The following is a 14,683-nucleotide window of genomic DNA, read 5'->3' as shown; positions in this document are numbered from 1 at the left end:
AAAGAACCTTTTTGTCTTTTCATTATCTTTTCAAAATTTCTTCATTTCCCCCCATGCTTTGCTCTATTCCCTGTTTCTGTGTTTTCTTTTAATACTTCTTTCATTGTGATTCACCAAGTCTTTATTATTAGTGTAAACTATTTTCTCTATTTTAGTATGTGAAAATAACTAGGCATCTAGTGGAACAGACAATTGAATGAAAACAAATTTCCACTTTATAAATGATTGCCCATAATTCATTTTACATAGCTTAAATAATAGCTCAAAAACATGAAATACATGATGATTTTGTGTGTGTGTGTGTGGTACACGGGCCTCTCATTGTTGTGGCCTGTCCCGTTGTGGAGCACAGGCTGCAGACGCACGGGCTCAGCAGCTATGGCTCACGGGCCCAGCCGCTCCGCGGCATGTGGGATCTTCCCGGCCCGGGGCACGAACCCCTGTCCCCTGCATCAGCAGGCGGACTCTCAACCACTGCGCCACCAGGGAAGCCCTGATGATTTTTTTTTTTAAAGAGAGGGGGGACCTTTTTTTTAGTTTTTATTTTTTTAATTAATTAATTTATTTGGCAGTGTCAGGTCTTAGTTGCGGCATGCGGGATCTTTGTTGTGGCATGCAGGATCTTTTATTGCAGTGTGCGGGCTTCTCTCCAGTTGCCATGAGCGGGCTCTAGAGCATGCAGGCTTAGTAGTTGTGGGGCACACAGGCTTAGTTGCCCCGAGGCATGTGGGATCTTAGTTCACCGATCGGGGATTGAACCTGCGTCCCCTGCATTGGAAGGCGGATTCTTAACCACTGGACCACTGGGGAAGTCCGCATCATGATTATTTATGCAAACCAAATACCACAGTCATACTTGAATAAGGGAATTATCTTTTGACACAGTTTTGTTAACACATTTAATCATTATGCGTAGCCTCATATACAATGAGAAAATTTTAAAGAGAGGTATCCAGCTAAACCAGTATCATTATTTTATGTATCTCTTGATATTTATACTTTTTTTCAATAAAAGATAGAATAACTTAACTCTTAGGGATCCTTTCTTTATTGAATCACTACTCCCAGCTCTTTATTGATGTGTTTAATATGCTTACTGCCTTGGATTTTATCATTTGGTTATAGATTAGATTCAATTCCTCCCTCAACTGACTTAGAGCACTCCCTGGGCCCAGTAAACATGCTTGCTAAAGCATGCATAGTGTGTTGTATTTGTTTATTTGTCTTTCTCCTAACTGCAAGCTCCTCAAGGGGCAGATAATGTCTTAAGGCATCTAGCATCTACTCAAGGGTCTAACATCTACTCAAGGGTCTAACATCTACTCAAGGGTCTAGCATCTACTTGCTGAATGAAGGGATGAAACATAAGATCATAAGGGCAAGGACTGAGTCTTACATACCTGCTTGTGACCTGCATTTGTTGGCTCTCTACAAATACGTGTTGAATTGAATTTAGCAGAATTAATAAATAAACACAGATTTCCTTGTCAATATCGTTATTGGTTGTTTTGGCGGCGTAGCAAAAGACATCCCCAAATTATGTGTTCATTTTGTCTGTAACATATTGTAATCTCTTCTTTGTGATTTTGTGATCTACTTAATTTATTATATGCCTGGAGAAGTTCTGTACTTAATGAATTTATAATATTTTAAACTTTGTTTAAATCAGCATTTTCCAAATTTATTTCACCATGGGCTCTTATAATGTAAAACAAAGATTGGTCCATAGAAAGCTCTCAGTAAATGTATTTGCTCCACAAATGAATGAATAATATCTTGTGGATGTCTTGAACAAATCTTCTATACAACATATACTTTTGGAAATGCTTTACTGCACAAATGCTAAGACCAATGTGTCAGGAGTGGATTCCAGTTGCTCTGTGTTTCTACACTACTGGAGAACTTTCTGCACTGTGTCACCAGCAAGAGGAAGGCTTACCTTTCTCCTATCCACCCTCCCTGATTACTCATGCCCTCATACATACAACATGTACAGTGACATTTTATTATTAGGAAACTGAGGCTGTGCAATACTCCTGCCAGGATTCAACCCAGCTCCATCTCACTCTAGATCTAAGCTCTTAACCACTGCATAACCTTGGTGCAAAGGTGAGTGAGCAGAGATTGCTTGGCTGGTCTACTACTTTGGTTCATTTCAAGTTCATTTCAGTACTGTTCTTGAGTATTAATTATAGTAAATCACACCTATAGCTGATTGATAGTGTGGCATATCTTGCAGATGTGGATGTTGTTAATCCTGATGAAAAGTCAATCATGACCTATGTGGCACAGTTTCTGCAGTATTCAAAGGATGCACCTGGGACTGGAGATAAAGCCCAGGTATGTCTTTATAAGTACAAATCAAGCTCATTTTTTTTGTACCCTACTAATAGTTTAATTTTTAGCATCGAGGCATAATTTGCACACAGAACTTAAATGTACAGTTCAATGAGTTTTGGCAAATGCATACACCATATAACCATACTTTAATCATGATATAAAACATTTCTATTACCCAGATTGTTCCATTTTGCCTCTCTTCTGTCGGTACTCCTCCACCTGAAGCAACCAATATTCCAATTTCCTTCTCTATAGATTAGTTTTGCTTGTTTTTTTAAAGTTAAAAGTGGTAGTTTATTAAACTTTGTTGAATTATCTAAAACAGCATTTAGATATGTACTATATAGGACAAATTAAGTTTAGCAGGCTTTTCAAAAAGTCTAGAGATAGCGGATTTTTGTCTGTTGTAATTTTTATCAGCTTTATTGAGATACAATTCATATACTGTAAATTAAATCATTTAAAATTTACGATTCAATGGTTTTTAGTATGTTTACATAGTTGTACAACCATCATCACAATCTAATTTTAGCATATTTCCATTTTACCTGTTCTTTAGCTTAGTATAAATGGAATCATATAATCCATATTAACAGAAGCATTGTGTTCCACTCTTAATCCTTGTTTGTTGAGATACTGTTGAACTACCATCAGACTGCCATTTGTTTATTCAATTTTTTCCTTTGACTTTCAGTCAGTTACACAAAATATTGTGGGTGGAAATTTCTTAAAAATCACTGAGCTGAAAATAAACATTTTTTCTGCATCTATAAAGATAAATGAGTGCTGTGAGTTTAGTAAAATGTTTTTGAATATTATTTTAAAATTTTAAACTACTTCCTCAGACATGTAAACATGTAGTCATATTATCACATTTGCTTTGACATAAAATGTAGGCCTATGTTTTTCCAACTGTTATGTTTGAGGCACCAAGCCAGATTGTTGCTGACTCTGGAAGAGAGACTCAAGCTGAGACACGGGCTTATAATGCACTTCACTTATTTCTGACCTGCTGAGGAGCAGCTCCTCTTTTCTAATTAATTTTCTTATCAAAAAATAAAACTAAAAGTTCGACTGTCCATGAAATCAGTTGCAAAAATATATAGAAAGCACTGTTGCTTAATAGAAAGAAAAAAGTAAAGGAAGGTTAAAGGAGAATGGAAATAAGATGCAATTTCTTTTGCTTTATCCTCCGCCAGTAAAATTTGCCTCCAAATGTGTGCAAGCTTACCGCCTAAACAAGAATCTAAAGAAGAAATAATTGTTGCCCAATTCCATAGATAGCTTAACCAAAGCTTTTAGTAGTGTTATTTTTAGGATCTTTAAATTGTTCAAGATATTTTTGATGTCAGTATATTTAGTAGATGTAAACATCTGTTAACCCATGTTTAGATTTATTGGAAAGCAGTATTCTGAAATGCCTACTATAAATAAATAATTTAGAATAATGTACTGTAAAATTGAAGAATAATGAAAGTGGATAAGCCAAAAAAATAGGGGCTTGGTTGCCCTGTTTCTTTAGCCCTGTTTCTTTCTTTAGTTTTTTGAGTTATATTCAGATGGTAGTTTCAGTCCATTTTAAAATTTAAGGTGTTACATGAACAGGCAAAATTCCTCTTTGGCACAATGAGTCATTGGTGTGTAGTGATTACAATATTTCACTGATGTTTGAAGTTGTTAATTTTGTTGTTTAAAAAAATCACAAAGTATATTTAGGCTAGAGTTTTAAATGTGTGTGTTGTGAATTACAGGGAAAGGTGAAAGATGCTATGGTCTGGTTAACTCTGCAAGAGAAAAAGCTACAGAAAACGCTAACGGATTCAGAAAATGAGACCTACTGTAAGAAGTATGAAGTAAGTATGACTTTAAACAGTAATTTATTTGTAGTTTACTCTTGGGGAAGAGTAGGATGTTTTTAGAAAAAAACTTTCAGAGTTAATAGTTTAAATACTAAATTAACTCCAGGTTTTAGTGTTGAGTTCGAAGGACCGAGCTTCTCAAATTTTAATGTGCATAGGAATCACCTGGGGAATCTTGTTAAAATGCAGATTCTAACTCAGTAGTTCTGGGATGGTTCCTGAGATTCTACATTTCCCGCAAGCTCCCAGATGGTGGTGATGCTGGTGGTCCTTAGAGAACTTTGAGTAGTAAGGTTTTAGAGTGGGGACTGGCAAACTGGTCTCTGGGCCCCAGCACCTGTTTTTGTAAATACATTGTTATTGGATACATTATCTTATGTATTATATATTATAATATATATTAAAATATATATTATATGTGAACCATGCCCATTAAAGTATTGTTTGTGGCTGCATTCTCACCACATTGTTGAATAGTTACAGCAGAGACCATATGGCCCACAAAGCCCAAGATGTTTGCTATCTTACATATCTTATAGTACACGTTTTCCAATCCCAGGTCTAGAGCAGAACATGCTTTTCAGAATGAATATTGAAGGGAAAAAGATTAGGAAATCAGAAATGGAGCCATCCCAGAATTACAGTTCAGGGCTTCAACCAAAATGTCCTTTGGGAGTAATGACAACTGTTACTGTCACCAGGTATTGAACACTTGCTATATATTAGGCACCTGCTGACAAGCGTTTTACAGGTTACAACATCTTGCTGAGTATGGTATGGTTATTCCAGTTTTACAGACGAAGACAAAGAAGACTTAGAGGGACGAAGTGATTTATCTAAAGTTATATAGCTACTGAAAGGTAGAGGTGGGATTTGAATGAAGTCTAGATTCAAAGCCCTAGCTCTCTTTAGTCCTGATGCTTCTCCAGGGTAAGCAGTTATCCCCCCACCATTTTGAAAGAGACTATCAGGAACCAAAGAGAGGGCTCCACAGTCTTCTTTCTTAGAACCCAGTCTGTGCAACACTGTGCTCCTCACCTGGTCTCCATCCTGAATAAGGAGGAGATACACTTATGGGCCTACATAGCACTTAGCACTTCCAGACCTTCATCCCCCGCATCGGTTAAGAGAGGGAGTTGGAGGAATCCAGTCTTTCCTACACTAACATTCGGTGGATTGTGTGACTTGCTCGCCACACCATTCTTTTAGGTTTGGAGCCATCAGGGAAGGAAGACATTCTCATCTTCCTTTTTTTCTGAACTGCATAGGCTTCTTGTGCTTTTTGCCTCTTAGCTCCGGCCTGAAATTTTTTTATTGACAAGGTGCTTAGCATCCACAGGAAGTGCCTTGCTCTCACTTGTCTTTAATTTACTAATGTACTACAGATTCAGGTTTCTTTTTTTTGTGGTACGCGGGCCTCTCACTGTTGTGGCCTCTCCCATTGCGGAGCACAGGCTCCAGACATGCAGGCTCAGTGGCCATGACTTATGGGCCCAGCTGCTCCGCGGCATGCGGGATCCTCCCAGACCGGGGCACGAACCCGTGTCCCCTGCATCGGGAGGCAGATTCTCAATCACTGCGCCACCAGGGAAGCCCCAGGTTTCTTAAATGAAAGGCTTTATGAAGTTATTTTAATTCTCAGAAAGAATCAAATTACTTATCCCTTAGTTTGTTCACAAAATTTAATTAGAAATGCGGCCAATAATTATGGGTAATCTTAAATAACAGTTATGGAATTGATGACTCAAACACCAATATTTCACACAAATACAAACCAAGAAAAGCTTTATTTATTAAATTTTTGAGGGCAAAGACAAAGTATATTCTAAAGTTTGTATAAAATGACTTGGGAAGAATGGCTCAAGCTTAGTTAATCATGGAAACTTCAAAAACCATTTATACATGATGACTGCTGTCATGTAATTCTCACTTCTTCTCATTCTTGTTTTGTTGTGAACACATATTTGGGGAGGACAAACTCACATTTTCCATGGGACATTATGATTTGTCCTGTAGAGCTGGGTGGCCTTGCTGCCCTATTCCAGTAGAAATCCAACCATAGTGACATGAGACGCAAGCTGTGACCTATGTCACTATGAGGGCACCCAGATCATGAGGGTGCACTGAAGAAAGAAACTGGATTGGTGAGAGGATCCTGAATTCAGGGAATTTTACCTTTATCTAAGTAAAAGTTTAAATATAACCTACAACTATTGACCTTCAAATAGCAAATTACATTTTATAAACTGGTTTAAACATTTCAGTCTTTAAAATACCCTTCTAATTGTAGAGCCTGCTGTCCTTTTTGGAGTCATTCGATGAAGAAAAAAAACACTTTCTGGATGTCCTGTCGATAACAAGGAATCTAGATGAGCTGAATGAAGATCAGTTACAGTTGAGAGAAGCCTGGGATGGTCTCAACTGCCAGGTTACTGTGTTGTGTTGATTAGAACATTTTCACGGGGTTGCTTTGTTTGTTGGATGAGAACTTTAGACTTTCATGAGGAATTCTGTAAAAGACAGAGTAGATGCTTCATCAGAAAGTTGGGAGAGCGTTATATTTTCTCCATGATCTCATTTGGGTAGTGGTTGATATTGAAATAGGAATTTATAACATTCTGTTTAGAGAAATTGCAGGCTTATCCAAAGTTTTTATATTTGCCATCAATTCTTGGTTTGCCATAGTAGATTATCCATATTCTGATTGACCTGCAACCTCCTCTCTGCTTTGGACCAGTATCATGTATCACTATCAATAGATGCTTGAAGTGGGTAGAGACAAACCCAGAGAGAATGTGTAATGATGAATGTGTGTATCTGAATATATCTGTATGATTTCAGTCGTTTTAAATTTATTGAGTCTTGTGTTATGGCCCAGGATAATATGGTGTGTGTGTGTGTGTGTGTGTGTGTGTATATATATACATATATATATATATATATATATGTATATATACTATTTGTACTTGAAAGGAACATGTATTCTGTAGTTATTGGATATAGTATTCTATAAATATCAATTAAGACCTGGTGGTTGGTAACATTCAGATAATGTCTTGACTGACATTTTGTCTAGGTATTCTATCAATTTCTGAGAGAGACCTATTAAAATCTGTAGAATCCTCCCTTTAATTTAGTCAAATTTTGTATCATGTATTTTAAGACTTTGTTATTAGGTGTGTACATTTATGATTGTTATGTCTTCGTCAATCAACACTTTTACCATTATGAAATATTCCTGTTTATCTCTGGGAAGGCTATTTTTCTTCATGTCTACTTGATCTTATATCAGTATGATAATTGCATTCTTCCTGTGCTGACTGTGTGGCACATCTTTTTCCTTCATTTACTTTCAACCTATTTGAGTCTTTATATTTAAAGTGCATCTCTTATAGACAGCATATGGTTGGATCTTGCTTTATTATCCACTCTGATGATCTTTGCCTTTTCACTCGAGGGTTTAGACAGTTAATATTAAATGTAATTATTGTTATGGTTCGATGTGGATTTACCATCTTATGCTTTTTTTCTGTTTATTCCCTCTGTTTTTTGTATCTCTATTCTTTCTTTTCCTGCCTTGTTTTAGATTATGTTAATATTTTTAGAATTCCATTTTAATTTATCTATTGGCTTTTTGGCTCTACCTCTTTCAAATTTTTACTGTGATTACGATGTACATTATAAAATTTTTATAGTCTACTTAAAGTTCTACAACTTCTAAGTTATTGTACAACTTCTTATAATATGTGGAAGTCTTGCAATCAAATCTCTCATTGTTTATGCTTAGTTGCTTTACATATAAATATATATATGACACAAACATATGTTTTAAAGTCCCCAAGACCATGTTATACATTTTTGCTCAAAACAGTCATGTATTTTAAAGAAATTAAGGAGAAAAATTAGTCTTTCATATCTATATAGCTATTTATCATTACCACTGTTCTTCGTTCCTCCTTAGAGATTTGAGTTTCCATCTGAACTCATTTCCATTCAGCTTGAAAAACTTCCTTTAACTTATCTTATAATGCAGATCTGTGGATGGCAAATTCTCTTAGTTTTCTTTGATGTCTAAATGTCTTTATTTTGCTTTCATTCTTTTTAAACATCTTTGTTGAGGTATAATTTACATATCATAGAAATTGCTCATTTTAAATGACTTTTAGTGAATTTACAGAGTTACAACAGAGATTGTATAGTTTGTAAGTCAAAAATACTCTTTGGCCCTGGAAAAGTTTGCCAGTTCTTGCTCAATCCTCTTGGCCATCAAGAGCGACACACTGTTTTCAGAATATATTTATCACACCATTGTGTAGTGCGTTAAACACTAGCACAGTGGCTTAAAAGAGCCACCCTTTCAGTCCCTAATTTTGAAGAACTAATGCAGCTTCAGAAATTTTCCCATCAAGTGGCAGTGCTCATTGCAATTTCAGCTCCTATTCTGACCACAGTTTGACAAAACTGATCCCTGTGAAGGGCAGGAACTTTATGAATCCTCAACAAAACAGAAGGAGAGGAAGAAAATATTGTCGGTATAGTTCAGGCTGTTCCAGGCCAAAAAGACCTGGTCTAATTTTGCTGCCTGTGTTTGGAAAAATCACCCAAAATAATGAGAAAAACAATTAAAAGAACTATTTTGCAAGATTAAGTGCTACAAATTGGTAGTAGTTTGAAAATCCATTCCTTAGGTAGAGTGCTGCTCATTTTCTTGGTGTTGCAAAATGAAACTTATTAATTTTAAAGTCATCAGGTCTATAACAGTCAATACCATACAGACAGATTCTGGTTCAATTGGTTGAGGACACAGATATCTCAAAGCATCTTAATAAATGATTTCATTTTAAGCCTGCTATAGGAAATAGCCACATTACGTTATTTTGACCTGATAAGATCCTATATAAATTTTCATCCAAATTCAAAGGTAATTTCCAACATTGAGAAAGTGTAGAACTAGTTTTCTACTTTAAGAGTGGAAAGAGAGGAATGAAAGGTAAACACCACCTTCTATCTTTCCTCTTCCTACTGCTGCATAGAGTACAGCCCGCAGTCAGAAAGCCCACATTTGGTTTCATGCAAAACATATACAGCTTTCCTTCAGTTGTGAAAAGAATAACAGCTGAGTTAGAGGTATCGTTCTTAGCTTCTCTTTTGCTCAGTCGTTTGCCAGTTTTCTGGGTTTTTTGTTACTTTGTTTATTTTTTGGGAAACTCACAGACAATTCAGATATATATAATAAAAGCACATGCTAACTTGTTCATATTAAAATTCATAATAGTGAAAACATTTTTTCATTCTTTTCCGACTGGAGGCTTAATGGTATGTAGTTAATGATTTAGGAGTGTAGAGCTGTCTTTTGTCTTATGCCTTTTGAGAAAATAAACTTGCAAGGCAATTAAAGCAAAACAAAATACTACATGGTGTCACTTATTTGTGGAATCTTAAAACGAAGTTAAACTCATAGAAACAGAGTAGAAAAGTGGTTGTCTGGGACTGAGGGTGTGGAAAATAGGGGGAGGTTGGTTAATGGGAACAAACTTTCAGCTATAAGATGAATAAGGTCTGAGGAAATAATGTAAAACATGGTGACTATAGTGATAACACTGTATTTTATCATTGAAATTTTCTAGAGAGTAAAACTTAAATGTACTTGCCCCCCCAAAAAGATAAATATGTGAAATGATAGATGTGTTAATTAACTAGATGGTGAGACTCCTTTTATGATGTAAATGTATATCAACTCACCATGATGTACACTTTAAATATCTTACAATTTTATTTATCAGTTATACCTCAATAATGCTAAAAAAAGCAAAACAAAATGCAAAAACTGTAATACTTAATATTTCTAGTTTATAAGTAGTTCCATTTGACTGCCTTAAAGGAGGCTAACTTTGTCCTCATTTAACATCTTTGTACTTGGGTTGTTGGTTTAATGGGTTTTTTTTTTTTGATACTTTGCTCTGCATATAGTGGGCACCCAGTAGATGTTTTTCAATGAATTAATAATGAATCATAGAACCCTATTCTTAAAAAGTAACCTAATTTTGCCTATTCTTTCCTCTAAATGTGATTTAACTCTAAGAATAGTGACAGCTCCTCTAGTAGAACTATAATGGCAAGAGAGAATACAGACTTAAAACTCATACTTTCATCATCAGTGTGGAGTCCTCCCCACTGGCTCTCTTATATTGCTGACCACACTTTACTGTAACCATGTCCTTGTCTGCTTCCTCCACTAGGTGGTTCAGGCAGGAACTGTGGCTATTATTTATCTGGTTGACCCTTAGATATGGAGGGTTGTGTTAAACTTACTCTTGCCTTCATGACACATGGATCTGGGCAAGGCCCTACTCCTATTTTTATTCCTTTATTAAATTTTATGTTTACTTCCTTTTATCCCCATACCCTCTTTCTATCCCTCTTTCTCCTTAGGCTGCCATTGTGATGTGCTTAATGTGTATCTTTTTGTTTTATGTGTTCTTGCAAAATGCACTATTGTCTTTATGTGTCCGTGTATTTTTAGGTTGTGTGAATTGATATTGTATTCTCCTTACTTTCAGTTTTGAACACATATATTTAAGGTGCCTCCATATTGCCCCCCATGTACATCTAATTGGCATCTAACCGCTGCACAGTCCTCTGTGGTGTGTGACCACCCACCCCCCACATGTCCTTCCTCTACTCCAGAAGCCTTCTGTGTCTTTATACCCAACTCTTAGCACAATTCATAAATGTTTGCTCAATGAGAGAATAAATGAGTGTGTGAGTTTTTTTTTTTAATTTTTTAATTTATTTTTTTATACAGCAGGTTCTTATTAGTCATCCATTGTATACACATCAGTGTATACATGTCAATCCCAATCTTCCAATTCATCACACACACACCCCCGCTGCATTCCCCCCTTGGTGTCCATACGTTTGTTCTCTACATTTGTGTCTCAATTTCTGCTCTGCACATCAGTTCATCTGTACCATTTTTCTAGATTCCAAATATATGCATTAATATATAATATTTATTTTTCTCTTTCTGACTTACTTCACTCTTTATGACAGCCTCTAGGTCCATCCACGTCTCTACAAATGACCCAATTTCGTTCCTTTTTATGGCTGAGTAATATTCCATTGTATATATGTACCACATCTTCTTTATCCATTCATCTGTTGATGGGCATTTAGGTTGCTTCCAGGACCTGGCTATTGTAAATAGTGCTGCAGTGAACATTGGGGTGCATGTGTCTTTTTGAATTATGGTTTTCTCTGGGTATATGCCCAATAGTGGGATTGCTGGGTCATACGGTAATTCTAGTTTTAGTTTTTTAAGGAACCTCCATACTGTTCTCCATAGTGGCTGTATCAATTTACATTCCCACCAGCAGTGCAACAGGGTTCCCTTTTCTCCACACCCTCTCCAGAATTTGTTATTTTGTAGATTTTCTGATGATGCACATTCTAACTGGTGTGAGGTGATAGATACCTCATTGTAGTTTTGATTTGCATTTCTCTAATAATTAGTGATGTTGAGCAGCTTTGCATGTGCTTCTTGGCCATCTGTATGTCTTCTTTGGAGAAATGTCTATTTAGGTCTTCTGCCCATTTTTGGATTGGGTTGTTTGTTTTTTTAATATTGAGCTGCATGAACTGTTTATATATTTTGGAGATTAATCCTTTGTCCGTTGATTCTTTTGCAAATATTTTCTCCCATTCTGAGGGTTGTCTTTTGTCTTGTTTATGGTTTCCTTTGCTGTGCAAAAAGCTTTTAAGTTTCATTAGGTCCCATTTGTTTATTTTTGTTTTTATTTCCATTACTCTAGGAGGTGGATCAAAGAAGATCTTGCTGTAATTTATGTCAAAGAGTGTTCTTCCTGTGTTTTCCTCTAAGAGTTTTATAGTGTCCAGTCTTACATTTAGGTCTCTAATCCATATTGAGTTTATTTTTGTGTATGGTGTTAGGGAGTGTTCTAATTTCATTCTTTTACATGTAGCTGTCCAATTTTCGCAGCACCACTTGTTGAAGAGACTGTCTTTTCTCCATTGTATAGCCTTGCCTCCTTTGTCATAGATTATTAGTTGACCGTAGGTGCATGGGTTTATCTCTGGGCTTTCTATCGTGTTCCATTGATCTATATTTCTGTTTTTGTGCCAGTACCATATTGTCTTGATTACTGTAGCTTTGTAGTATCGTCTGAAGTCAGGGAGTCTGATTCCTCCAGCTCTGCTTTTTTCCCTCAAGACTGCTTTGGCTATTCAGGGTCTTTTATGTCTCCATACAAATTTTAAGATTTTTTGTTCTAGTTCTGTAAAAAATGCCATTGGTAATTTGATAGGGATTGCATTGAATCTGTAGATTGCTTTGGGTAGTATAGTCATTTTCACAATATTGATTCTTCCAAGAACATGATATATCTCTCCATCTGTTGGTATCATCTTTAATTTCTTTCATCAGTGTCTTATAGTTTTCTACATATAGGTCTTTTGTCTCCCTAGGTAGGTTTATTGCTAGGTATTTTATTCTTTTTGTTGCAGTGGTAAATGAGAGTGTTTCCTTAATTTCTCTTTCAGATTTTTCATCATTAGTATATAGGAATGCAAGAGATTTCTGTGCATTAATTTTGTATCCTGCAACTTTACCAAATTCACTGATCAGCTCTAGTAGTTTTCTGGTGGCATCTTTAGGATTCTCTATGTATAGTATCATGTCATCTGCAAACAGTGACAGTTTTACTTCTTCTTTTCCAATATGTATTCCTTTTATTTCTTTTTCTTCTCTGATTGTCGTGCCTAGGACTTCCAAAACTATGTTGAATAAAAGTGGCTAGAGTGGACATCCTTGTCTTGTTCCCGATCTTATAGGAAATGCTTTCAGTTTTTCACCATTGAGAATGATGTTTGCTGTGGGTTTGTCATATATGGTCTTTATTATGTTGAGGTAGTTTCCCTCTATGCCCACTTTCTAGAGAGTTTTTATCATAAATGGGTGTTGAATTTTGTCAAAAGCTTTTTCTGCATCTATTGAGGTGATCATATGGTTTTTATTCTTCAATTTGTTAATATGGTTTATCACATTGATTGATTTATGTATATTGAAGAATCCTTGCATCCCTGGGATAAATCCCACTTGATCATGGTGTATGATCCTTTTAATGTGTTGTTGGATTCTGTTTGCTAGTATTTTGTTGAGGATTTTTGCATCTATATTCATCAGTGATATTGGTCTGTAAGTTTCTTTTTTTGTAGTATGTTTGGTTTTGGTATCAGGGTGTTGGTCACCACATAGAATGAGTTTGGGAGTGTTCCTTCCTCTGCAATTTTTTGGAGGAGTTTGAGAAGGATGGGTGTTAGCTCTTCTCTAAATGTTTGATAGAATTCACCTGTGAAGCCATCTGGTCCTGGACTTTAGTTTGTTGGAAGATTTTTAACGACAGTTTCAATTTCATTACTTATGATTGGTCTGTTCATATTTCTTCCTGGTTCAGTCTTGGAAGGTTATACCTTTCTAAGAATTTGTCTATTTCTTCCAGGTTGTCCATTTTATTGGCATAGAGTTGCTTGTAGTAGTCTTTTAGGATGCTTTGTATTTCTGCAGTGTCTGTTGTAACTTCTTTTTCATTTCTAATTTTATTGATTTGAGTCTCTCCCTCTTTTTCTTGATGAGTCTGGCTAATGGTTTATCAATTTTGTTTATCTTCTCAAAAAATCAGCTTTTAGTTTTATTGATCCTTGCTATTGTTTTCTTTGTTTCTATTTCATTTACTTCTGCTCTGATCTTTATGATTTCTTTCCTTCTGCTAACTTTGGATTTTGTTTGTTCTTCTTTCTGTAGTTCCTTTAGGTGTAAGGTTAGATTGTGTATTTGAGATTTTTCTTGTTTCTTGAAGTAGGCTTGTATAACTATAACCTTCCCTCTTAGAATTGTTTGTGCTGCATCCCATAGGTTTCGGATCGTTCTGTTTTTGTTGTCATGTCTCTAGGTATTTTTTGATTTCCTCTTTGATTTCTTCAGTGATCTCTTGGTTATTTAGTAACATATTGTTTAGCCTCCATGTGTTTGTGTTTTTTATGTTTTTTTCCCTGTAATTGATTTCTAATCTCATAGCATTGTGGTCAGAAAATGTGCTTGGTATGATTTCAATTTTCTTGAATTTACTGAGGCTTGATTTGTGACCCAAGATGTGATCTATCCTGGAGAACGTTCCGTGCACACTTGAGAAGTATAATCTGCTGTTTTTGGATGGAATGTCCTATAAATATCAATTAAATCTATCTGGTCTATTGTGTCATTTAAAGCTTCTGTTTCCTTATTTGTTTTCTGTTTGGATGATCTGTCCATTGGTGTAAGTGAGGTGTTAAAGTCTCCCACTATTATTGTCTTACTGTCGATTTCCTTTTTTATAGCTGTTAGCAGTTGTCTTATGTATTGAGGTGCTCCTCTGTTGGGTGCATATATATTTATAACTGTCATATCTTCTTTTTGGATTGATCATTAT

General features: G+C 35.8%; 1 protein-coding gene across 8 annotated transcripts in view; it reads left to right on the top strand.

The window, feature by feature from the left end:
* SYNE2 (spectrin repeat containing nuclear envelope protein 2) overlaps positions 1-14,683 on the top strand; it is a 324,338-nt gene that overhangs the window by 92,648 nt on the left and 217,007 nt on the right. For all 8 annotated transcript variants that reach the window (XM_067028349.1, XM_067028348.1, XM_067028354.1 and 5 more), the window contains exons 9-11: positions 2,240-2,340; positions 4,092-4,193; positions 6,490-6,627. In XM_067028349.1, the coding sequence (XP_066884450.1) occupies positions 2,240-2,340; positions 4,092-4,193; positions 6,490-6,627 (341 nt within the window). The remainder of the gene's footprint in view (positions 1-2,239; positions 2,341-4,091; positions 4,194-6,489; positions 6,628-14,683) is intronic.

The sequence above is a fragment of the Kogia breviceps genome, chromosome 3, assembly GCF_026419965.1.
Source record: "Kogia breviceps isolate mKogBre1 chromosome 3, mKogBre1 haplotype 1, whole genome shotgun sequence".
NCBI classification, from domain to species: domain Eukaryota; kingdom Metazoa; phylum Chordata; class Mammalia; order Artiodactyla; family Physeteridae; genus Kogia; species Kogia breviceps.
Note: the sequence above shows the minus strand (reverse complement) of the source record. Positions and strands in the feature narration are given on the sequence as shown.